At 42.1% G+C, this 26,072-nt stretch overlaps 1 protein-coding gene across 1 annotated transcript in view; it reads left to right on the forward strand.

Moving 5' to 3' along the window:
- Positions 1-23,382, forward strand: part of BCAS4 (breast carcinoma amplified sequence 4) — a 182,361-nt gene extending 158,979 nt beyond the window's left edge. The window contains exon 5 of the mRNA XM_077460526.1: positions 23,111-23,382. Within this exon, the coding sequence (XP_077316652.1) occupies positions 23,111-23,209 (99 nt within the window). The 3' untranslated portion in view covers positions 23,210-23,382. The remainder of the gene's footprint in view (positions 1-23,110) is intronic.
- The last annotated feature ends 2,690 nt before the right edge of the window (positions 23,383-26,072 follow it).

Consider the following 26,072-nt stretch of genomic DNA (forward strand, 5'->3'; position numbering starts at 1 on the left):
ATCAAGTATAATCAGCAATGAGTTCCACAGTGATCCAGACAATAGTGTAACCATCAGCAGTCCATGACCTTAACGTGCTGGATCTCACAAACGGTACATTTAAAGCATTTACATAAACCTACAATGGTCACCAAAAAAAAAAAAAGAGTAATTAAAAAAGAAATTGAAATAAAAAATAAGCATAAATACAAATAATTTAAACATCTTAGTAGTATAAAAATGATAATGAACATCCTTCTTTGCTAAACAGAAAATGACATGGGTGTGCATAACATTACTAGGTTCCTGTTTACTAGGGTTGATTGCTGTCTGAACCTTAACAACAGGCCATGAACAATTCAAGCACATGTTAAATACAAAGTAGATGTATAACTTAGATACATATATACAATTCTGCAAGCTAGGGCCTAACCAAATCTTTTTAACATCTTACATCTAAGAAAATATGTCTTGCAATATAGCATGATTTTGATAGAACTGTCTACCAAATAGTCATGTCGCTATGAGGAATCTTCCATTAGTTCAGTGTTGTAGTAGACAAGCATTCTACTGACCTGACAAGATACATTTTTGTTGTGAAGTGGGCTTAATATTCTGGATAAAATTGTGGATTATTTTTTTTCTTTTTCTCAGTATTTACTGATCATTCACTGATCATTTAGCATTTTGTAAACATAGCCACCTCATGGTCCTGACAAGATGGTATTTGGTCCCCTCTCGTCTTGCTAAGATGTACCCAAACGCCTCTTCAGATTGCTTTCAAGGATGCTCTTTACAGAACTCTATGCTTCACATTTTAGTGGGAATGCTCAAGGATTAGGGGGACTTTGGAACAGGGTCTTTTCCATGCTCCGTTGCGTGACTGGCTTACCCTTATTGCAACTGCCTCAAATAGCATTGCTGAATGAATTACTGCTGGGAACCCCTTGCTCTTCTCAGAGGCTAGTGTTCATTATCCTTCTAGCTGCTAAAATCACGATAGCGGAAGCATGGAACTGACCCTCGGTCTTTTTGCAACGGTTGAAGCATAACATTTCCTGGATTATGCTCCATAAAAAAAATTGTTAGCATTATCAATGATAAACAACATCAATTTGAGCAAATTTTGGACCCATGGGCTGTATATATGAATGTCTCCATTACATTTCACCTCGCAATTGAGGGCCCAGGGTTCTTTCTCTTTTCTGTTCTTTCTGCTTTCTATCCCTTTCTTTTCTTTGCTTCTTTCTTTCTTTTTCTTGTCTATATCTTACTTGTATGATTATAGTGCTAGGCACCTGAGGTATTCTATTTTATTAGTTTTTTGTCGTGTTCTATAGTGTTCTGTTTTTGGGTAATTACCCTATGTATAATGAAGCTTTGAAGTCTTGGTTGGGTGTACTTTTATGTTTGAGACCCATGGCGCTAGAAAGCTATATTATTTTAGCATATTATATCTCGTGTTGTCCCACGGAAGGTGTAACCTCCTGTTTGTATGTCATGGGACCATAGGTCCCCGCTGTTTTTTAGCTGTACCCAATGTCCTATGTACAGTGGATATAAAAAGTCTACACACTCCTCTTAAAATGCCAGGTTTCTGTGCTGTATAAAAAAAAAAATGAGACAAAGATAAATAATTTCAGAATTCTTTCCACCTTTAATGTGACATATAAACTGTACAACTCAATTGATAAACTAAAATCTTTTAGGATGGGGAATTAAAAAAATAAATAAATAATGTGGTTGTATAGGTGAGCACACCCTCTTATAACTGGGGATGTAGCTGTGTTCAGAATTAAGCAATCACATTCAAGCTCATGTTAAATAGGAGTCAGTACACACCTGCCATCATTTAAAGTGCCTCTGATTCACCCCAAATAAAGTCCAGCTGTTCTAGTAGGTCTTTCCTGACATTTTCCTAGTCGCATCCAACCGCAAAAGCCAAGGTCCATAGAGAGCTTCCAAAGCATTAGAGGGATCTCATTGTTAAAAGTTATCAGTCAGGAGAAGATACAAAATAATTTCCAAGGCATTAGATATACCATGAAACACAGTGAAGGCAGTCATCAAGTGGAGAAAATATGGCACAGCAGTGACTGGACAAGAACTGGATGTCCCTCCAAAATTGATGAAAAGACAAAAAGAAAACTGGTCAAGGAGGCTGCCAAGAGGCCTACAGCAACATTGAAGGAGCTGAAGGAATATCTGGCAAGTACTGGCTGTACATGTGACAACAATCTCCCACATGCTTCATATGTCTGGGCTATGGGGTAGAGTGGCAAGATGGAAGCCTTTTCTTACGAAGAAAAATATCCAAGCCCGGCTAAATTTTGCAAAAACATATCTGAAGTCTCACAAAAGCATGTGGGAAAATGTGTTATGGTCTGCAGAAACCAAGGTTTAACTTTGTGGCCATAATTCCAAAAGATATTTTTGGTGCAAAGACAACACTGCACATACCCAAAAGAACACCATACCCACCGTGAAGCATGGTGGTGGCATCATCATGCTTTGGGGCTGTTTTTCTTCAGCTGGAACAGGGGCCTTAGTCAAGGTAGAGGGAATTATGAACGGTTCCAAATACCAGTCAATAATGCCACAAAACCTCCAGGCTTCTGCTAGAAAGCTGAACATGAAGAGGAACTTCATCTTTCAGCAAGACAACGACCCAAAGCATACATCCAAATACATCCAAATCAACAAAGGAATGGCTTCACCAGAAGAAGAGATTAAGGTTTTGGAATGTCCCAGCCAGAGCTCAGACCTGATCCGATTGACAATCTGTGGGGTTGATCTGAAGAGGGCTGTGCACAGGAGATGCCCTCGCAATCTGACAGATTTGGAGTGTTTTTGCAAAGAAGAGTGGCCAAATATTGCCAAGTCAAGATATGCCATGCTGATAGACAACTGAGTGCTGTAATAAAATCAAAAGGTGCTACAACAAAGTATTAGTGGAAGGGTGTGCACACTTATGCAAGCATATTATTTTATTTTTTTATTTTTACTTCCCTCCACCTAAAGGATTTCAGTTTGCTGTTCAACTGAGTTGTATGGTTTATAGGTCACATTAAAGGTGGAAAAAGTTCTGAAATTATTGATTTTTGTCTCATTATTTTACAGCACAGAAACCTGACAATTTAACAGGGGTGTGTAGACTTTTTATATCTACTGTATGTTCAACAGAAGATGTATGTGTTGTTGTTGTTTTTATTTTCATTGCTCTTGCTTCAATAAAAAATGATATAAAGAAAATTAGCATAGCCTTTGGATAGGTTGAGATTGGGGTCACCAAGTTTATGGGCAAGTGAGACCAGTCCCTGTTTGGAGGCCTTGATTTAAAACTTGGGCCTGGCTGTAATTAATTTGGTTTGTGTAAACTGATGATATTGAGGCTTGTGTGTATTGTCCTGCTACTGGTTCTGAGTTTGAATGACCAGGTGATGGCCCAGCCTTGGCTTTCATGGTTTCAGGCTTCTCCCAGAATCTGGTTCTTGTGAAATCAGGTCAAATCCCAATGTTTTCGTTTATTACCCTAAATTCCCATTGCATCTGAAAGAGGACAATGCATCTGTCTGTGGTTTGGTAGAGGCTGGACATCCCATAGCCAGTGCTGTCTTTTCTACTTTTATTGGTTTTATATTTCTTGCATAGGAAAATGAAGCTTTAAGCGATCAATCAGAGGTAATAGCTCAAAGGGTAAGATTAACTAGGTTGCTAGTGGTTGGAGTTCTAATCCTTTACTGGTCCTTCCCACTGACTGCTTGGAGAGTGCCATGTTTTTCAAACTCTGAGGGCTGGTCTTTGGTGTCTGAGAAGAGGTGAAAGATAGCTTAGAGGGCAAGAGCTTCGGCTAACGTTTAAAAATAATAATTACTTCTAATCTTCTTTAAATGAAAAGCCCCTTTACCCCTCACATGTCTCAGTGGATGAAATAACAACCTGTTAGTTGATGCCTCATGCCTTTTATTTTTCAAATATGAGAAGATTTAAGTTGGGCTGAGATGATAGCTCTGAGGCCAAGAGCTTTAGCTAAGGGGAAACCAGAAATTGCAACCTTAAATGTTGCTGTACAATTTTTGTAGCCACTGGTCGGCTTTTAAATCTTTAGACAAATGCTTCTTTCTAGTTAGCTAATGCTTTATTTTGCTAAAATAGGTCAGTGAGTCACATGTTTCCAAGTAAAGGTTGTGTCTCAAAAGGCAAGAGCGCTGCCTTCAAAGACCAATGCAAGAGTTTGAAATCCTTGAACTAAAGCCTTGTGGCTCGGGACTGGTCCCTTTACCTCTAAAGTGTTCTATTGCTTGTGGTTTCAATCCTTTAGTCAATGTGTTTTTCTACTTGTCTAAAGACTTATTTTCCTTAAATAGTTTAGCGAGGTCATCTGTATTCAAAGAGGTGGTAGATCAATGGTTAAGAACTCTGACTTTTGAAAAAAAAAAGTGAGAGTTCTGATCTTAGTTAAAGTCTTATGGACTTGGACAAGTGACATTATCTCTCATATGTCCCAAAGGTTGTAGTAATAATTGTCAGTGCTTTTTCTTTTGGCTAATGACTTATTTTCCTAAAACAGGTTAGTGAGCTGCTTTCTGTTTGAAATGAGGTGATAGCTTTGTAGGTAAGCCCTCTGTTCCAATTTCCCTTGAATGGAAGCCTTGTGGCCCTGAACAAGCTGCTTAACCTCTTACTGGATGGCATTGCAATTCCTTAGTTGATATGTCTATTTGGCGGATGCCTTGTATTTTCAAAATAGGGAACACCATAATGGTTGTGAGGTTCTGATGACTAATGCCGCGTACACACGATCAAATTGTATGACGTACTTAGTCCGTTGAAACGCATTTCACCGGACAATCCGCTCGTGTGTGGGCTTCAGTGGACTTTTTCAGCGTGAAGTCCGGAGGACTAAGAAGGTCGGTTTGCACACCAATCTTCCCGTCGTACTTTGGTTTCAGCGGACAATACGTTCATCAGTATGCTAGTCCGACGGACTAAGAATGGCGCATGCCCAGAAAGGATTTACAGGGCGGAAGCGCTCTGTCTTGTAAAACTAGTGTTCGTATTGAAGCTAGCATATTCGTCATGCTGCTAATTTTGTGATTTTTTAATATAGCACATTCTTTTCTTCTTCATAATGCGAGAAAAGTGAAGTTGCTTTGCTGCTTATATTCACACAGAGTTATCACAAATGTCTTTATTCATCCTCATCCTATGATTAATATTCCAATTCGAAACAGGTACCAACTGATCCACGCGTACCGAAAGACAGATACAAACCTCACAGGCAGACTGCGCCACAGAAAACGGACGAATTAAGCTGAAGTCTGAAAAGCGCAAATCGTCTCTAACCAAACTTCCACTAACGCAAAGTCAGCAGAAGGAGCCCAAAGGGTGCTTTGCTGTGTCTTGGACTTCCTATTTCTAGTCCCGTCGTACGTGCTGTACGTCATCGCGCAAGCTTTCGTCGGACTGTTTGTGTATCCGTGTGTGGCCAAGTCCGTTCGGTAGAAAGTCCGCCGGATTGTCCGCTGGATTGTATGACGGACAAAGTACGTCATACAATTCGATCGTGTGTACGCGGCAATAGTGGGTAAGTACTCTCTCTCTAAAAAGTAACAAAGAGTTTAAAATCTGGGTTGGAGTATTGTTTTGTTATGCCTTACTTTCCTGGAGTAGGTTAGTCATCCAAATTCCACATAGAGAAGGTGGACGCTCAAAATGTAAGAGCTTAAACTAAGACCTTGTGGCTCTGCTTTAGCTATGCCAACCCTGGTAACATTGGCTGCTTTAAATCCTACAGTCGTTGTATTTTTCTGTTGCGAAAAATACTTATTTTCCTTAAATATGTTAGTGAGGTGCTTTGTCTTTGAAAAAAAAAGTAATAACTTAGTGGTTAAGAACACTAGTTGGTAAAAAATAAATAAAAATTCTAATCCAAAAGGTTAATGAGCTGCTCTTCATGTGGAAGGAGGTCATGCCAATAAGGGTAAGGGCTCTGCCTAATAGCGAACAGGCAAGATCTCTAATCTATTAAAGGTAAAATATTGCAGTCCTCGGCAAGCCGATTCACGTCTCGAGTCCCATTGAGTTGTCTGATGCCTTATATTTTTTTAAACAACACCATGTGGTTTAAGAAGTGATATTAGCTCAGCGGGTAAAATCTTTGGCTATCGAAAAGCAAGAAATCAAAAGCTCTAGTCAGCTTGGTGAGTTCAAGTCCTTTGGTCATCATTTGAATGTTTTAGGTAATACTTTTTTGTATGTGGCTAATGTCTCGTTTTCTTGAAATGGTTTAGGAAGCCACATTTTATCTGAGAGGAGGTGGGATCTCAAAGAGTAAAAACGACCTAAAAAATATCTGGAGTTTCTCATAATAGTCAATATTCTTTTCTAGTTGACTGATGCGGAAGTGGAAGTGCTGATAGCTCAGAAAGTAAGACCTCTGTCTTAAATGTAAAAAAAATATAGATTTTGAATTTGAATGGGTGTAAACTTTGTCGCCCTGGACAAGCCACTCAATTTCTCGCATTAGCTGGAGTATAAATCCAGTGAATTTTTTTTTGTAGCTGACTGATAACTTGTATTCTTGAGAGGAGAGAGAGCTCCGGCCGAGGGTAATAATTCATGGCTAAAATTTTTGAAATACGAGAAGATTTAAGTGGGGCTGAGATGATAGCTCTGAGGGTAAGAGCAAAAAGTTGAGTACTATACCTCTGAGTGAAGGCTATGTGGCCCTGTTTATGCTCCTTCACCTTTCTTATGCCTTATTGACTTGGCTTTAAAACCTTTAGTCAATTTCCTTTCCTAGTTGCCCAATGCCTGGATTTCTAAAATAGCAGAATGAACAATACGGAGCGTGAAAGAAGGTGATAACTATGGTTAATGTAAATAAAAATTCAGAGTTCAATTCTAATTGAGCGAAAAACCTTATGCCACTGAACAAGCAGTTTCTCATTGGTTGTAGTTTAAATCCCTTAGTCATTGTCTGTGTACATAATTACTTATTTTTTATGAAATAGGTTAGTGAGATACCTGGTGTCCGGGAGGTGGTAATGGCTCAATGGTAAAGAACTCTAGCTAGCAAGAAAAAACAAGAGTTCTTTTTTTTTTTTATAGTAAAGCCTTGGGCAAGCACCATCACTTCTCAAATGTTCCATTGGTTGTACTTTTTTTTCCCCTTTTCAGTGCTTTTTCTAGTTGGCCAACAATGTATTCCCCTTAAACAGGGCAGTGATCTGATTAAAAAGGCTCTCCATCCCAAGTTACTGCTTCTCTGTGCCATTTGAACTTTGGGTGCCGGAAGCAAGCTGAGCTATCCACACTCGCTAACTGGGAGTAGAAGAAAAGACTGCCATACACGTGTCCATGTTTATTGTAGAAACTATCCACAGACATGACAATGGCAGTCCCCCCTCTAATGTTTTTCAACCAATCAGTGCTTATTCATCAAGAATGATCTCTAACCTCTAGGATTAAGCACTGATTGAGTGAAAAGCATCAAATTGGTGGTCCTAGCGCGCTGACTGTCGTGTGCAGACAGCTACAATAAATGGGGATGCTTGTGATCTATCCAGTGTGTGGCAGCCTTTTCTTCTACTCCCAGATTAGTTGCAGTTTAAATGAGGCGATAGGTGAGGGAGAGTTCTACAAGGACCAAGAGTTCTAGTCTCCCAGAATGAAAGCCTTATGTCTATTGGCAAACCGCATTGACTTCCACTGTGAAATAATGATCCCTTAGTTGAAAATAAATTTAGTTGACGCTTTGTATTTATTTTTACAAGTAGTAAAGTAACAACACAATGGTTGAGAGGTGTTAATAGCTTAAAAGGTAACAACTCTAGGTCATAAAAAAAAAAAATTATTTAAAGGATCAAATCCCAATGTGTTAACATGTTGCCCTTTCAATCCTTTAGTCAATTTTCTTTCTAATGACTTATTTTCCTGAATCAGTTTAGTGAGTTGCATTGTATATGAACAGAGTTGACAGCTATACGTTCTCTTCTAAAAATAAAAAGGCAAGGGTTTTAATCACCTCGAGTAACCCGTGGTGGCTTTGGGCAAGCTGTTTCACCGTTCACACATTTCATTGGGTAGTTTTGCTTAAACTCTTAGTTGATATTTCCTGTTGGCTGATATTTTTGAAATAGGAAAGTGAACAGTACGCATTGTAGGAAATTACAACTCAGAGGGTAAGAACTTTGACTGCTGAAAGCAAACTCTTGAATTTTACTGAGTTCAAGTGTGGTGGCCATCACTTGAATCCCTTAGTCAGAATTATTTTCTACTCGACTAAAGCCATATTTTCTTTAAAAAAAAGCCATATTTTGTTCAAGAGGAGGTGATATCTTAAAATGTAAGAACTCTACCTAAAAAAAAAAAAGCAAGAGTTCCAATCCTCGTGACTCTGGACCAGTAGCTTCACTTCTCTTAAGTCCCATTGTTTGTGGTTTAAACCCCTTGGTCAATGTGTGTTTCTATTTGGCTAATGACTTATTTCCCTTAAATAAGTTAGTGAGGATCTTGGCGTTTGTGAAGAGGTCGAAGTTCAGTGGTTAAAGGGGTTGTAAAGGCACTAAAATAAAAAGCCTTCTGTGTGAAGCAGCCCTGCTAATGCCTACCGGAGGTCCATCCTAGATCCAGCAATGTTTCAGGAGTGTCTCGGTTGCCCGCGACTCCTCTCCTCATTGGCTGAGACAGCAGCACCATACCATTGGCTCCAGCTGCTATCAAAGTCAGTCAGCCAATAGGGAGAAAAAGGGGATGGGGCAAGGACGCAGCTCCATGTCTGAATGGACACACAGAGCTGTGGCTCGGTTCGGGTGCCCACATAGAAAGCTGCTTGTTGTGGGGGCACTCGACAGGAGGGAGGGGCCAGGAGCACTGAAGAAGGACCTGAGAAGAGGAGGATCAGGGCTGCTCTGTGCAAAACCATTACACAGGGCAGGTAAGTATGACATGTTTGTTATTTTTAACTAAAAAAAATCAAGACATTAGTATCATATTAGGAACTCTAGGTAGTAAAAAAAAGAAAAAAAATAGTCCTGATCCATCTGAGATAAAATATTGTAGCCTTGTGAAAGACTTTTCACCTCTCTCACGTCCCTTTGGCTATAGTTCTATCCTTTTTTCAGTGTTTTTTTTTCCTATTAGGCTAATGACTTGAAACAGAGTAGTGAGGTGATGGCTTTCTCAAAATGAGATGGTAGTTCAGAAGGTAAGAGTTCTACCTCCTTGTAAAAACTCTGTATTCCTCTTTGATTAAAGCCTTGTGTACCTAGTCAATTCTTTTCTCACTGGATGGAATACAGATCCTTTAGTTCAGTGATGGCACCCCAGATGTTTTGGAACTACATTTCCCATGATGCTCAGCTACACTGCAGAGTGCATGAGCATCATGGGAAATGCAGTTCTAAAACATCTGGGGTGCCGACATTGGCTATCATTGCTTTAGTTGATTAGGTTTCTAGTTGGTTGATGTCTTATATTTGAAATAGCAAAGTCTCCACGAGACAGTGATAGCTCAGAGGTTAAGAACTGTTACCAAACACAAGCAATTGAGAGTTCAAATCCTGCTAAGAGAGAGAGTTGTCCTTTGAAATACTTTTTTTTCCCTATTTCGCCAAAACTATTTTCCTGAAATAGGTTAGTGAGCCACACATTACCGGAGAGCATTTGATAGCTCAAAGAGTAAGAGCTCTAACCCCTCTAAGGTAAATTTGCAGGGCCCTGGAAAAGCCACTTCACATGTCTCAATGTTTGCAGTTAAATCAGTCAGTTGTCAGTGCCTGGTTTACAGTCAGATGCCATTTATTTTCCGAAAACAGGTTAGTGATCTACTTTATTAAAAAATATGCTAAAAATTATAAATGCCGGCCCAAATAGCACACTGCTCCGCGCTCTTGGATGCCAATATGCAAACTTAAATATAGTACATAAGTGGTGCCCTACTTACATAAAAAACACACTTTGTCTATGAGAGGAGGTGATAGCTATGAGGTTAGGAGCTCTACTTTATAGAAACATGACAAGAGCTCTAATCTCCTTAGTTAGTTAAAAGGTAGCGGGCCTGGGAAAGTCTCTTCATCACTGACGTTGGGCAGATTTTTAATCCTTTAGGTCAAGGGTTTTCAAACTTTCTAAATAAAGGCCCGGTGTACTGTCCTTCAGACTTTGGGGGGGGGGGGGGGGGTGGACTGTAGCTAGTAAGAATAGAAAATGCCCCAGCATCAATGGGAGTAGACCATGTCTTAGGTTTGGTGGTCAGTAGGAGTAAAAATTACATAGCACCCATGGAGGGAAAGTGCGCCTTCACTGGTATTAGTGCAAGGAATTATGCCTCATCATTGGGGTCAGTGGAAGGAATAGTGTCCCATCATTGGTATCCACGGAACAAATAGTGCCCCAGTGGGAGGAGTGGTGCCTCATCATTGGTGATCTTGGAGGAAATCGTTTCTCATACCAGTGGGAGGAACAGTGCCTCAAGGGCTGGATAAAGGTAGGCAAAGTGCCACATCCGGGCCGCAGTTTGGAGACCTCTGCTTTAGGTGATATTTCTTGTTGACTGATGCCTTACATTTTTGAATTAAGAAAATGGTCAACAAAATCAAGAGCTTGATTCCTACAAAGTTCAAGTACCGTGGCCTTTGGTCATCATTTGAATCCCTTAGTCCAGTGGTCATCAACCCTGTCCTCAGGGTGCACTAACAGGCCAGGTTTGCAAGATAACTGAAATACATCACAGGTGATATAATTTGCTGCTCAGTGATTGCAGTATTCTAGTCTGCATCTCCCCAAGGTAATACATAAAACCTGGCCTGTTAGTGGGCCCTGAGGACAGGGTTGATGACCACTGCCTTAGTCAGTTTGATAGGTCAAAGGTTAAAACAAAACGTAGAGTTAAAGTGGTTGTAAAGGCTCACATTTTTTCTAAAATAATAAAACTCTTATACTTACCAGCTTTGTGCAATAGTATTGCACAGAGTGTCTCTAAACTTGCTCTTCTGGGGTCCCCCATCATAGCATGCACTTTCTGTGGGGGCAGATGTGCCGGCTCGCTCCCGAGTCGGGCTGGGTGCATCCATAGACACACACAGTATGGCTCAGCCCTGCCCACTGCTTTTATTGATAGTAACAGGTGCCAAAGATTCCCACTGCTGCCTCTGTGTCCTGCGAGGAGAGAGAGAGCATGTATTGCTGCTGCAAATGGGTACAATGCTGGATTGAAAGAGGCGTCAGGTAAGTATATAAGGAGGCGGCCTGGGGGAGCTGATACTGAAAAGTTTTTTCACCCTAATGCTGATAATAAATTAAGTTAAAATATCCAATGCCTTTAGAACCACTTTAAACCCTGTGGTGCTGGACCAGTGGCTTCACTTTTTACATATTTTATTTGTTGCATTTTAAACCCTTAAAGTGGTTGTAAACCCTTACAAACCACTTTGACCTAAAGGTAAGCCTAGATTAAGGCTTACCTGTAGGTCCAATAAATATCTCCTAAACCTACACGGTTTAGGAGATATTTACCTGAAGACAGCCACCGCTGTCTACGGCGCATGCGGCGTAGACAGTGGCGCGCAGGCGCAATGGGTAAGCCTCAGATCGCGGCGACAAGCCGCGAGTGTCGGCTCCCATGCGCAAGCACGGGAGTGACATCATTGCTGCTCCGGCGAATCACAGCGCCGGAGCAGCGAGACCCACGGAGACCCACCAAGAAGATCGCTCGGAACTATAGGGGACAGCGGTGTCTTCGCTGGCTCCTGTGTCAGGTAAGTGACACATAATGGGCTACTATGCGATGCTTAGTAGTCCATTATGCTTTACCTTTGCAGGGAATCAAAGAGGAAGTAAACCCATCAGGGTTTACTTCCTCTTTAATCTGTGTGTTTTACCAATTGGATAACGACATATGTTTCCCTAAATAGTGAGGTGCTTAGTATTCGAAAGGGGGTAATAGCTCAGTGGTTAAGAATTCTGGCTAGTGAAAAAAAAAACAAGAGCTCAAGTTAAGCTTTGAATTAAAGCCTTGTGGTTCTGGACAAGCTTTTTCACATGCCCCATTGTTTGTAGTTCTATTGTTTTGTTTTTTTCCAGCTGGCTAATGACCTATTTTTATGAAACAGAATAGTGGACTAGAGCACTACATCATTAAAACAAAGCAAGAGTTTAAATCTTCCTGCAACAAAGGCTCAAGTCCACGGAGAAACCACTTATTTTCTTTGACTGGGTGGGATAGTGTGGGTGGGATAGTGGTCCCTTAGTTGATGATATTTCTAGTTGGCTAAAGTCCTCTATTTTTTTCTTTTTTTAAGTAGCAGAAACAATACAGTGCTTGTGATGGGTCAGAGGGTAAGAACTCTACAAACATACAAGAAATCAAGAGTTCAAATACCCCACTTAGATTAAGCGTTGTCATTTAAATCTCCCGCCAAAGGTCTTTTATATTTTCCTGCAATAGGTTAGTGAGGTTAGTGAGCCATGTTTCAAGAAGGTGATAGCTCAAAGCGTAAGAGCTCTATCAAAAAAAAAGCAAGCTCTCGTTTCTCAAAGTTAAAACATTTTCTTGGCCCTGAAAAGGCACTTCACCTCTCATGTACCTGTGTAGGGAGTGCTTTTTGCTGATTTATTTTCGTTAACCACTTGCCGCCCGCCCTATTACAAATTGACGGCGGCAAAGTGGTTTCATAATCCTAACCGGACGTCATATGACGTGATTAGGATTATGAGCCGCTGCGCGCCCCCGGGGGCACGCATCGCGGCGATCGTTGTTGCGGGGTGTCAGTCTGACACCCGGCAACTACGATCTCGGTAAAGAGTCTCCGACGGAGACTCTTTACCATGTGATCAGCCGTGTCCAATCACGGCTGATCACAGTGTAAATGGGAAGAGCCGGTGATCGGCTTTCCCTAACTCGCGTCTGTCAGACGCGAGTAGAGGAGAGACAATCGGCTGCTCCTCTGACAGGGGGGGTCTGTGCTGATCGATTATCAGCACAGCCCCCCCGAGGATGCCCACACTGGACCACCAGGGACACCACTAGACCACCAGGGAAAAGGTAATAAAAATCCATAATCCTCCCTAGACCACCAGGGTGCCAGTCAGCACAATGGGTGCCAATCAGTGCCCATAATGGATGCCAATCAGTGGCCACAATGGGCATCACTGATTGGCATGCATTATTGTTTGGCACTGATTGGCATCCATTACTATAACACCGATGCCGCCTATGAGTGCCCACCTGTGCCGCCTATGAGTGCCCACCTGTGCCGCCTGAGTGCCCACCTGTGCCGCCTGAGTGCCCACCTGTGCCGCCTATGAGTGCCCACCTGTGCCGCCTATCCATGCCCACCTGTGCCGCCTATCCATGCCCACCTGTGCCGCCTATCTATGCCCACCTGTGCCGCCTATCCATGCCCACCTGTGCCGCCTATCCATGCCCATCCGTGCCGCCCATCCGTGCCAGCTATCAGTGCCAATTTGTGCCACCTATCAGTGTCCGTCCGTGTCGCCCATCCGTGTCGCCCATCAGTGCCGCCTATCAGTGCCACTTCATTGGTGCCACATTGGTGCCCATCAGTGCCACCTTATCAGTGCCCATCAGTGTAGCCCCATCAGTGCCCATTAGTGAAGGAGAAAACGTACTTATTTACAAAGTTTTGAAACTGAAACAAAAAAAACATTTTTTTTTTTCCAAATTTTCAGTATTTTTTTATTTGTAGCGCAAAAAATAAAAACCGTAGAGGTGATCAAATACCACCAAAAGAAAGCTCTATTTGTGGGAAAAAAATGATAAAAATTTCATTTGGGTACAGTGTAGCATGACCGCGCAATTGTCATTCAAAGTGCGACAGCGATGAAAGCTCAAAATAGGTCTGGGCAGGAAGGTGTTTAAGTGCCCGGTATTGAAGTGGTTAAAAAAGTTAGTGAAGTTCTTCATGTCCAAGAAGAGGTGATAGCTCAGTGGTTAAAGAGGAAGTAAAGCCTGGAAAAACAAAAATACACCCTGCAAGGCAAAGTCATAATGAGCTAATATGCATAGCATACTAGCTCATTATGAATAACTTACCTGAGATCAAAGCCCCCGAAGCGACCCTCCTCCACGTCCTCTGTCGCTGCCATGATACCCGGATTGACTTCCGGGTATCGCTGCTCCGGCGCTATGACTGGCCGGAGCTGCAATGGCGTCACTCCAGCGCATGCGCACGGGAGCCGTCAGTGACGGCATGTTCGCCTTCACTTATTGGGAATTTTGGGATGTGATAGACCAACACAAAGTGGCACATAATTGTGAAGCGGAAGGAAAAATGATAAATGGTTTTCAAATCAAATTTTTTACAAATAAATATGTGAAAACTGTGGAGTGCATTTGTATGGCGCCCCCCTGAATCAATACTTTGTAGAACCGCCTTTCACTGCAATTACAGCTGCAAGTCTTTTTGGGGATGTCTCTACCAGCTTTGCACAGCTAGAGAGGGACATTTTTGCTCATTCTTCTTTGCAAAATATCTCAAGCTCTGTCAGATTGGATGGAGAGTGCTTAGAAACAGCAATTTTCACGTTTTGCCACAGATTCTCAATTGGATTTAGGTCTGGACGTTGACTGGGCCATTCTAACACATGAATATGATTTGATCTAAACCAGGGATATGCAATTAGCGGACCTCCAGCTGTTGAAAAAACGAGTCCCTCTGGGTGTCATTCTTGCAGCTGTCAGCGTCTTGCTATACCTCATGGGACTTGTAGTTCTGCAACAGCTGGAGGTCCACTAATTGCATATCCCTGATCTAAACCATTCCATTGTAGCTCTGGCTGTATGTTTCGGGTCGTTGTCCTGCTGGAAGGTGAACCTCCGCCCCAGTCTCAAGTCTTTTACAGACTCCAACAGGTTTTCTTCTAAGATTGCTCTATGTAATGGTTTTGCACAGAGCAGCCCGATCCTCTGGGATCCTTTTTGGGTCCCCCACACCAGTGGTCCTGGCTCCTCCCTCCCCTGCCCAGTGTCCCCAATAACAAGCCTCTTGCTATTGATGCAAGCTCGCTCCTGAACCACGCTCCTGTGAATGGACATTGTTCACTCACACACAGAGAGCAACTTGGCCCCACACCATGCTCTCTCCTCATTGGCAGTGATTGACAACATCAGGAGCCAATGGCTCCCTTGGAAAGAAGAAAGAAATGGCTGTACACCCAGAACTTCCGATTGGTGTCATCTTTGTCAAACAAAATAAAAAAGGCCAAGACACCAAACTGTGGTCACGTAGATGTGTTTCACACATACATCTTGTGCTTAATCACGTAATGATTAAGCACAAGATGCGTGTGTGAAACACATCTACGTGACCACAGTTTGGCATCTTTGGTGTTATCTTTGTGAAACAAAATAAAAGGCAATCGGAAGTTCTGGATGTGCAGCCATTTCTTTCTTCTTTCAAAATTTCCCACGGGGGCGGGCCCGGGGCTAGCACTCTGCAGGATACTCCAATCAGCCTTATCTTTATACACCTGGAGCAGCGGTTCTTTTTCTTGTAGCCAATGGCTCCCACTGCTGTGTGAGCCAATGAGAAGAGAGAGAGACCCAGGAGAGCCGCTGCTCTCATACATATTGCTGGATCAAGATGGGGCTCAGGTAAGTGTAAGGGGGGGTTGCACCCAGGTTTTAGTACCTTAATGCATAGAATGCATTAAGATAAAAAAACAAACTCCTGCTTTTAGAACCACTTTAATGAGCTTCTTTGTGGTTGTGGGGTAACTTTTAATCACACTAAGCTAAAGTCATACAGGACAAGCCACTTCACCTCTCACATGTCCCATTTGTTTTAGTTTCAATTCTCTCAATGCTTTCTTTTTATTTTTTTATACTTGACTAATGCCCCATTCTGCTGAAATAAATAAATTAGGCGCTTTGTATTTGGGAGTTGTAGCTCTGAGGGTTACCTATAAGGCATTACCACATTTTGTTTGTCATCCAGATCTTGCTCTCTGAGCCAACAACTCCTTTCTAGCAGTTCACAACACTCTTGTTTTCCTTCTTACCCTCTGAGGCGTTACCTCTGCCCAAAAACAAAGAAACGTTATTAACCTGTGTCAGAAAAATAAGGCAATAATAAACTATAAAAAATAAACACTGACAAATTCAAACTAGAACCAATAACATATTTTAACTGATGGGGGTGTTTTTGTGTTAGCTACAGTTCATTCCCTCTGTCTCATTGCAGCTGTTGTTCCCCATCACAGATTTCACTCACTTTCTGTTAACAGCTGTAAAATGTTGTATTCCTTTCTCATCTTCTCAGGGACACAAAGTCTTTCACCTTCTGGTTACAGTGCCTTGAAAAAGTATTCATACCCCTTGAAATTTTCCACATTTTGTCATTTTACGACCAAAAATTTAAATGCATTTTATTGGGAATTTTGGGATGTGATAGACCAACACAAAGTGGCACATAATTGTGAAGCTGAAGGAAAAATTATAAATGGTTTTCAAATCAAATTTTTTACAAATAAATATGTGAAAACTGTGGAGTGCATTTGTATGGCGCCCCCCCCCCCCCTGAGTCAATACTTTGTAGAACCGCCTTTCCCTGCAATTACAGCTGCAAGTCTTTTTGGGGATGTCTCTACCAGCTTTGCACAACTAGAGAGGGACATTTTTGCTCATTCTTCTTTGCAAAATAGCTCAAGCTCTGTCAGATTGGATTTTCACATTTTCCCACAGATTCTCAATTGGATTTAGGTCTGGACTTTGACTGGGCCATTCTAACACGTGAATATGCTTTGATTTAAACCAGGGATATGCAATTAGCGGACCTCCAGCTGTTTAAAAACGAGTCTGGGTGTCATTCTTGTGGCTGTCAGAGTCTTGCTATGCTTAATGGGAATTGTAGTTCTACAACAGCTGAAGGTCCGATAATTGCATATCCCTGATCTAAACCCTTCCATTGTAGCTCTGGCTGTATATTTAGGGTCGTTGTCCTGCTGGAAGGTGAACCTCCGACACCAGTCTCAAGTCTTTTACAGACTCCAACAGGTTTTCTTCTAAGATTGCCCTGTATTTGGCTCCATCCATCTTCCCATTAACTCTGACCAGCTTCCCTGTCCCTGCTGAAGAAAAACATCCCCACAACATGAGGCTGCCACCACCATGTTTCACGGTGGGGATGGTGTGTTCATGGTGATGTGCAGTGTTAGGTTTCCATCACACATAGCGTTTTGCTTTTAGGCCAAAAAGTAAAATTTTGGTCTCAGCTGACCAGAGCACCTTCTTCCACAGGTTTGCTGTGTCCCCCACATGGCTTCTCACAAACAGGACTTCTTAGGTCTTTCTTCTTGCCACTCTTCCATAAAGGCCAGATTTATGGAGAGCACGACTAATTGTTATCCTGTGGACAGATTATCCCACCTGAGCTGTGGATCTTTGCAGCTCCTCCAGAGTTACCATGGGCCTCTTGGCTGCTTCTCCTTATCGGGCCTGTCAGTTTAGGTGGATGGTCATGGCTTGGCAGGTTTGCAGTCGTGCCATACTCTTTCCATTTTCGGATGATGGATTGAACAGAGCTCCGTGAGATGTTTAAAGCTTGGGATATTTTTTATAACCTATCCCTGTGTTAAACTTCTCCACAACTTTATCCCTGACCCGTCTGGTGTGTTCCTTGGCCTTGCTAAGGTTCTCTAAAAAATCTATGAGGGCTTCACAGAACAGCTGCCTTTATACTGAGATTAAATTACACACAGGTGTACTCTATTTAATAATTAGGTGACTTTTGAAGGCAATTGGTTCCACCCAATTTTAGTTAGGGGTATTCGAGTAAAGGGGGGCTGAATACAAATGTACACATATTTATTTGTAAAAAATTATGAAAACCATTATTATTATTTTCCTTTCACTTCACAATTATGTGCCACTTTGTGTTGGTCTATCACATAAAATCCCAATAAAAGACATTTATGTTTTTGGTTGTAACAATGACAAAATGTGGAAAATTTCAAAGGATATGAATACTTTTTCAAGGCACTGAATAATGCCATCTACGCAAGGCTTCCACAAAATTGTGGAGGCCTTGCATTTTTAAATATAAATGGCAAAAGTACTAATACAGAACACTACATAACTTTCACAGTCGCATCAAAATCCTAGTTCCATCTGATGCATTGTCCAAATGGCATTGTTAGGGGCTCCTGCTATCAAGGTCAGATCTGTCAGTTTTAACCACTTCTACCGCACGACAATATACATCCTAACTTTTAAGAGGGATATCGTTGTTATGGCAGCAGCTAGCTGCCATAACCCCACTATCCTCTTCTTCAACGGGCGGTCCAGTTTCCGATAATAGCGGTCTCTGTGACGGATTCCCCCATCCCATTGCTCTCCGGGGCCCTCCGCCGCTTACCGGAGGCAGCAATCAGATGCTTCTCCTTCCTGGGTATGGAGACAAGCGAGGGGAAGATGGCCCCCACCCGTCTCCATACAATTGCAGGGCAGAAGCGACGTCAAAACGTCACTTTTGCCCATAGCTCTTAAAGCGGGAGTCCGCCGGGACTCCGCGTTTTTTTTTTTTTTAATCCAGCAGCTACAAATACTGCAGCTGCTGACTTTTAAAATAGTGACACTTACCTGTCCAGCGCGCCCGCGATGTCGGCACCCGAAGCCGATCTCTCGATCGTCTCTCGGGTGCTGCCGCCGCCATCTTGGGTATGGGAATCAGGAAGTGGAGCCTTTCGGCTTCATTTCCCGGTTCCCTACTGCGCATGCGCGAGTCGCGCTGCGCAATAAGGATGGACCCGCTGCCTCTGGGATCTGTGTGTTTCCCAGCAGGCAGCGGGGGGACTTTCGGAAAGGGGCGTAATCTACGCCCCTTTCCGCGGAGAGCTATCCCGGAAGTGGGTGCAGATACCTGTACTGTACAGGTACCTGCACCCCCCTCCCCCCTGAAAGGTGCCAATTTTGGCGCCGGAGGGGGGGAGGGTTCCGATGAGTGGAAGGTCCACTTTAGGGTGGACCTCCGCTTTAAAGGGACATTTTTTTTTCTCCAAATGCCAAATTTTTTACTTTTTTTTTTTTTATATATATATTGCATTTTAGTTTAAATATGAGATCTGAGGTCTTTTTGACCCCCCCCCCCCCCATCTCATATTTAAGAGGTCCTGTCATTTTTTTTTTCTATTACAAGGGATGTTTACATTAGTAATAAAAGTGACACAAAAAAAAATGAAAAGCGACCCATCCCGCCGAGTTCGCATGCAGATACGCGACTAGCGCGCGCATATGAAAACGGTGTTAAAACAACCTGCGTGAGGGATCGCCACGATCGGTAGCGCTAGAGAGCAATAATTCTAGCCCTAGATCTCTTCTGTAACTCAAAACATGCAACCTGTAGAATATTTTAAACGTCGCCTATGGTGATTTTTAAAGTTTGTCGTCATTCCACGAGCGGGGGGCGCAATTTTGAAGTGTGGCATGTTGGCTATCAATTTACTCGGTGTAACATTATCTTTCACAATAACAAAAAAATTAAAAATGGGATAACTTCACTGATGTCTTATTTTTTAATTCAGAAAAGTATATTTTTTCCCCCCCAAAAAAAAAAGTGCACTTGTAAGACTGCTGTGTAAATACGGTGTGATAGAAAGTATTGCAACAACCGCCATTTTATTATCTAGTGTGTTAGAAAAAAATGTATGTTTGGGGATTCTAAGAAATTTTCTAGCAAAAAAAAACAAAACACAACAGTTTTTAGCTTGTAAACAAATTTCAGAAAGAGGCTTGGTCTTCTTTCAGAATATAAGCAAAAAAGTCAGTGCTACTACCCATACATCACATAGAAAGCAGAGCTCCCGGATGTTCGATCCACAGTCGTTGGCTGAGTAGAGAAATGAAGAAAAGATGAACCGCACTCCGGTGATTGCTCCATAAGGCCTTAGTCATAACTAAGGCCTTATAGGCTGAAACGCATCAACCTTTCATATTTGCATTTGGTCACTGTGGCTTGTTAATAAATACAGCATTTTTTAAGAGCTATCACCGGCGTGCGGATCATCTTTTCTTCAGTCCTTAAGTGGTTTTAAGTACTGTTCAAGTTTATTCTAAATATTTTTACCGCTTGACCTCCGGAAGATTTACATCCATTTAACATCCACCAGCTCCGTGATGATGGAGGAGGGGAAGAGGACTCCAGTGGCAATATGTGAAGCTCTGGTGACCTCCATGCCCAAGAGGGTCAAGGCAGTGCTGGAAAATAATGGTGGCCACAAAAAATATTGACACTTTGGGCCTGTTTTGGACATTTCCACTTAGGGGTGTACTCACTTTTGTTGCCAGCGGTTTAGACATTAATGGCTGTGTGTTGAGTTATTTTGAGGGGACAGCAAATTTACACTGTTATACAAGCTGTACATTGTAAAGTGTCATTTCTTCAGTGTTGTCACCTAAAATATTTACAAAAACATGAGGGGTGTACTAACTTTTGTGAGATACTGTCTATATATATATATATATATATATATATATATATATATATACACACATACACACACACAAACTGCTATAGGGCAGACCTTAAAGGGGTTGTAAAGGTAAATGTTTTTTCACCTTAATGCATTCTATGCATTAAGGTGAAAAAACATCTGACACTGCCGGCGCTCCCAGTCCCCCCGTTTTACTTACCTGACCCCTCGAAAATCCCGCGCTCGCCCCCGCCGTCCTCTTCGCCGCTCAGCCTGGCCGCTGATTGGCTGGAGTGGATGGATTGAAAGCAGCGCAGCCATTGGCTCGCGCTGCTGTCAATCACATCCAATGACGCAGCGCGCCGGGGGCGGGGCCTTGTGATACAGCGAGCGGCTATAGCCGCCGGCTGTATCACGGGAGCGCGCCCGCAGGTGCTTCTCACCAATGCGAGGGAGCTCGCATGAACGTGAGAAGCACCTGTGGGAAGAAGCAGAGACAGCCGCCGAGGGACCCCAGAAGAGCAGGTTCGGGGCCACTCTGTGCAAAATGAGTGGCACAGTGGAGGTAAATATAACATGTTTGTTATTTTAAAAAAATAAAAAATTTGACTTTACAATCCCTTTAAGTGGTTAATCTCAAAAACTTTATTTGCATCATTTGAGATTCCTCTCTGGTACTTAGAATATTCTTCCACTGTGCTTCTGGAGTTGTGACTTACCCTCTATTTGGTTATCACCGATAGTTGCTAAATTCAATTCTGCTGGCTGTCCGCACGAAACACGCCGCTCTCTCTACTTCTATTTACAAGGTAATGTTCTTTATAGCCATGAGGTAAGCATCTTCACAGGCTACCTTATCCTTTAAAGAACCTATTCTGATTTTGTATAAGGAGAAGGTGGTACTGAGAACCAGAACTTCCTTTCGTGCCTTGAGTTGTCATCCCTACCAGGATGTTCTGTAATCCCTGTATGTGGCTCCCGTTAACCAAAATGAAATTCCTGTGCATTGCTTGAAAGTGTTTCAGCTTGTGCGAGTATACAATTTTTCGGAAAATACTTCGTTTTTTTTCGCCATCCCGGATGTTCTTGTTTCACCAGGTCAAGATGGCTCTGATTGACCATCTTATAAGTTTATCGTTGCAAGGAGCAGGTTTTACCCTTTCCTGACAAGGTGCACTCTACTAGTTAGATCTGTGGATGCTTCTTGGGTTTACCACCACCACCACCACTTTACATTTGCCCTGGTTCTGTAAGGTTACCAGGTTGACATTATAGCCTCATTTCATAACAACTTCATAAGTAAGGTCTAATCAGCCAGCTCTTTATACTGCAGGCAGTGCCTAGCTTGCCGTTTTCTTGGGCAAGTCAATGTTTGTTTGTTTTTTCAGGAATTTTGGACTGTCTGAAGGCAAAGAAAAAAAAAAAACCTGTGTCCCTCAATGGAAAAGCAAACAAATAACACTATGGTACTTACCCTAAAATCATTTCATTAAAGTTAATTGATGGTCACATGTCCCACCCCTCTGTTTTTCATCGTGCTGTTGGTATTGCATTATAAAACAAATTGTGGTGGTAGTAGTAGACATTATCCTAAGCTGACCTATGGGTTTTTTTTTTGTTTGCCAGTGTTCAACAATCCTGTAGGCACCAGTAGAACCTTGTTCCTCAATGGACTACAATCAAAGGATATTTCAGTGAGCATTAAAGTGGTTGTAAACCCTTACAAACCACTTTGACCTACAGGTAAGCCTAGATTAAGGGTTACCTGTAGGTCCAAGAAATATCTCCTAAACCTATACGGTTTAGGAGATATTTGCCTGAAGACAGGCACCGATGTCTACGGCGCATGCATAGGCACACTGAGCGTGGCATCGCCAATGACGAAGATGCCGCGCGTGTCGACTCCCGTGCGCAAGCGAGTGACATCATCGTGGCTTCGCCGAATGACAGCGGCGGAGCTGCGAGACCCCACCGAGAAGATGGATGCGCCAGACTACAGGAGACAGCGGTGACTTCGCTGGCTCCTGTGTCAGGTAAGTGACACATAATGGACTATTATGCAATGCATAGTAGTCCATTATGCTTTGCCTTTGAAGGGAATGAGAGGAAGTAAACCCATCAGGGTTTACTTCCTCTTTAAAGCCTTTTATTTTCCACTGCATCCATTACTGTACTGGTAATAATAGACAAAAAAAATTAAAAAATTAAGTGAGATCTCCCCGCTGGGGGCATAGAAAGCACTAAAAAACATGACACATGATTTAGCTTTTACCCAACTCCACCAAAGATTTATGGGATTCAGGTTCATAAGGCAAGTATGTGGTTTTTACATACAGTAGATATCTCATCAAAGTGTAGTGCTACTTCCTAGATAGATGGTTGCATAATAGTACAAAAATAAATACGAATAGACCGGGCAGAAGTACCAGTTCTTCACGAGGATGCTTTACTTTCATGGAAGACTTTTCATTTTATAAAATTTAAAACTGGACAAGTGGAACCGCACCAACTTTAGAAAGGAACAGAGCCAGGGCCTGGACCTCAGGTTCACGGAGCTCTAAGCACTGGAAGGCAGCAGGTGATTTGACCTACCAGACTGATCTGCTAACAGAAATATCACTTCTGGTGTGAATTGACCCCAGTACCTGTCCTATGTGTTCAGTTTTTGTTTTGTTTCCCCCCCCACCCTTTCTTTTAGCAAGGTATCAAGAAGCAGGACACCTACGAGCTGCCAACACTCTATAGGACAGAAGATTACTTTGACAGGACCCACAACTATGTAAAAAAACTGAATTGACTTTTCCCATTCATCGCAACTGCTGAACTTGGACCTACGACATGGTTTTGATGTATTTCTGCTACTGTAATGGTCTTTATATTTGGGCGTTTCTAGCACTCTCTAAACCACATAACTTCCACCCATTATCTGTAGAGCTTACCCTGAAATAATAAAACAAACTTTTTTTTAAATGTGGTGCCCATCATTACCTTAATCATATTGAAGACAGATGTTTGAACATTGATAAAAGGTAACAGCGATTGTGGGTTATGTTTCAGTGTGGCACTATGCGCTTTGAAACCAGCACTTAAAAACAGCCTCTTTGGAGTTTTTTTTTTTTGTTAAATATACAGCCACCCAATAACCATAATACTGATTTTGTAGTTGGTCAGGAGTTTGGTACTTTGAGAGTTTAGGTGGAACTTGGCAATTAACCATGTATTTTGTACTGCCCATCACATACCTGATGAGTGCAATACTCTCCACCATGTTTTGTCCCCACCTTTGAGAAGTACTACATAAGAGCCTTTTTGGTAAGGCTTGCCATTGCTAGGTTTTGATGGGCACATGCTCGGTTTCTATTGGCAAAGCTCTCACACACCCCCCACCCCACCACCACCACCTTAACTCCAGCCACAAGTGGTTCACTTTGAGGCCTACTTCATGTCTGACATTTCTTATCCATGCATCTAGTAGGGCAACAGGCAACTATCTTTCAGCATCTTGGGTAACAGCACCTAGATCTCCTACTTCGCCTTCATCCATTCTTCAGACTCAACTTTCACTGGAAGGAAAAACCAGACCAGCTTTGTACCCTGGTTGCATTTACTACCACTACAGGTGCATGGTTTAAAAAAAAAAAAAAAAAAAACCTCAAGGCATTTGAACTGGAAGCAATAATGGGTTGATGGGTAATGCCTACACAACAGGGCTATAGCTTTATTTACCTCACTTTGTGCTATGCTAGGTATGCTTGGGGACAGCTGATCTGTGGGACCCAAATGTGGGTTCCTTTGCACAGGTCTCTTCAAGCAAGAGCAGGGTACAAGTACAAATCATCAAAAACTTCAAACGTAACCAACGTTTATAGGCAGATTTTGGGTAGCAACCTTTATTACATCAGTCATATTCATTAACTTCCATACCAGACACTTTCACCCCCCTAGACCTGTTACACTTTGAATGTGCAAGACTGGAAACAAATAAAAAATATTTTTTTTTGATACACTTAGAGCTTTCTTGTGGTAGCATTTAATCACCACTGCATTATTTTTTTTTGTTGCTATAATTAAAAAAAAAAAATTCTGTATTTTTTGCTGAGTTTTTGTTAAACAATTTTGCCAAAAAAAGTTTTTTTTAAATGTAGGCCGCTACACTTCTTTCACACAAAAATTACTCAATCCTGATGTACTGACAGCCTATCGCAGGGCTTGAGGCCCTAAATGCCAAGACAGTACAAATACCCTCAAATGACCCATTTTTTTTTAGAAAGTAGACAGCCCAAGATATTGAGCAAGAGGCATGGTGAGGTTTTTTGTTTTTTATAATTATATATATAAACCTGTATGTATTTATATGTTTTTCAGGCTTTGGAAAATTTAGAAGTATAGGTTCACCAATCGCAACAGGGTACACCCATATTTAGGGTGTCATATGTAACACGTTCTAGAACTTCCTACCCCCTGTGACAGCGGCCAAGGGGAATTGCCCCTGCAGCCACATTTAAAATCAGCGCAACTGTGCCAGACTCCACTCCCATAATCACATCATTCATTCACACCGGGATATGTAAATTAATATACAAGTCCTGTCTGCCACCACGGTAGGTAGGCCTGTAGCCTCAATGCACTACAAGTGTACTGATCAGCGCACTCAGTCTATTGACACTTGCTCCAGCTTTCTATCTTACAAGAGGTTTGACCAGAAAACTGGAGGATGCGTCTGCAGGAGTCCGACATTGCACCTGCGATCCACTGGTGCAATGCTTTGCAGGCTCCTGTGAGAAAAAATGTAATGCATTTTTTTTTTTCCTTAAAAAGGTGAACTTAGTATTTAAAGTAATGACAAAATGATTACTGCATCAGTAGACTCATATCGGACAACTTGCATTGCAGATAATAGAGACTACATAATGATTTATATTAAATGACCAGTACTCTGGGGGCAAGGTTGCGGCATTCGAGATTCTAGGTCCTCACGTATTCCATTACAAGGAGCCCCATTCTCATTGTTGGGAGTATCTCAAGGAAGGGGGAGGAAAGTGAAACAGGGTGGGTGTGAATATAGGCAGGACTTACTGTGCACCCGGAAAGTATTCACAGCACTTCACTTTTTGTTATGTTACAGCCTTATTCCAAAATTGAATAAGTTCATTATTTTCCTCAAAATTCTACCAAAACGTGAAAAAAAGTTTATTTGAAACCTTAGCAAATTTATTAAAAAATAAATAAATAAAATCCCACATAAGTATTCACAGCCTTTGCCATGACACTCAAAATTGAGCTCAGGTGCCTCCTGTTTCCACTGATCATCCTCGAGATGTTTCTACAACTTCATTGGAGTCTACAGGTGGTAAATTCAGTTGATTGGACAGGATTTGGAAAGGCACACACCGGGCTATATAAAAAAAAAAAAAAAAAAAAAAAGTCCCACAATTAACAGTACATGTCAGAGCACAAACCAAGGCATGAAGTCCAAGGAATTGTCCGTAGCCCTCAGACAGGATTGTATGGAGGCACAGAAGCATTTCACAATGGCCTCCACCATGCATAAATGGAAAGTTTGGAACCACCAGCACTCTTCCTAGAGCAGGCCGCCCGGCCAAACTAAGCAATCGGGGGAGAAGGGCCTTAGTCAGGGAGGGGACCAAGAACCCGATGGT

Source organism: Lithobates pipiens, unplaced genomic scaffold (assembly GCF_037356315.1).
Source record: "Lithobates pipiens isolate NorthernLeopardFrog02 unplaced genomic scaffold, aLitPip1_a1.2 Scaffold_28, whole genome shotgun sequence".
In the NCBI taxonomy this organism is placed as follows: Eukaryota; Metazoa; Chordata; class Amphibia; order Anura; family Ranidae; genus Lithobates; species Lithobates pipiens.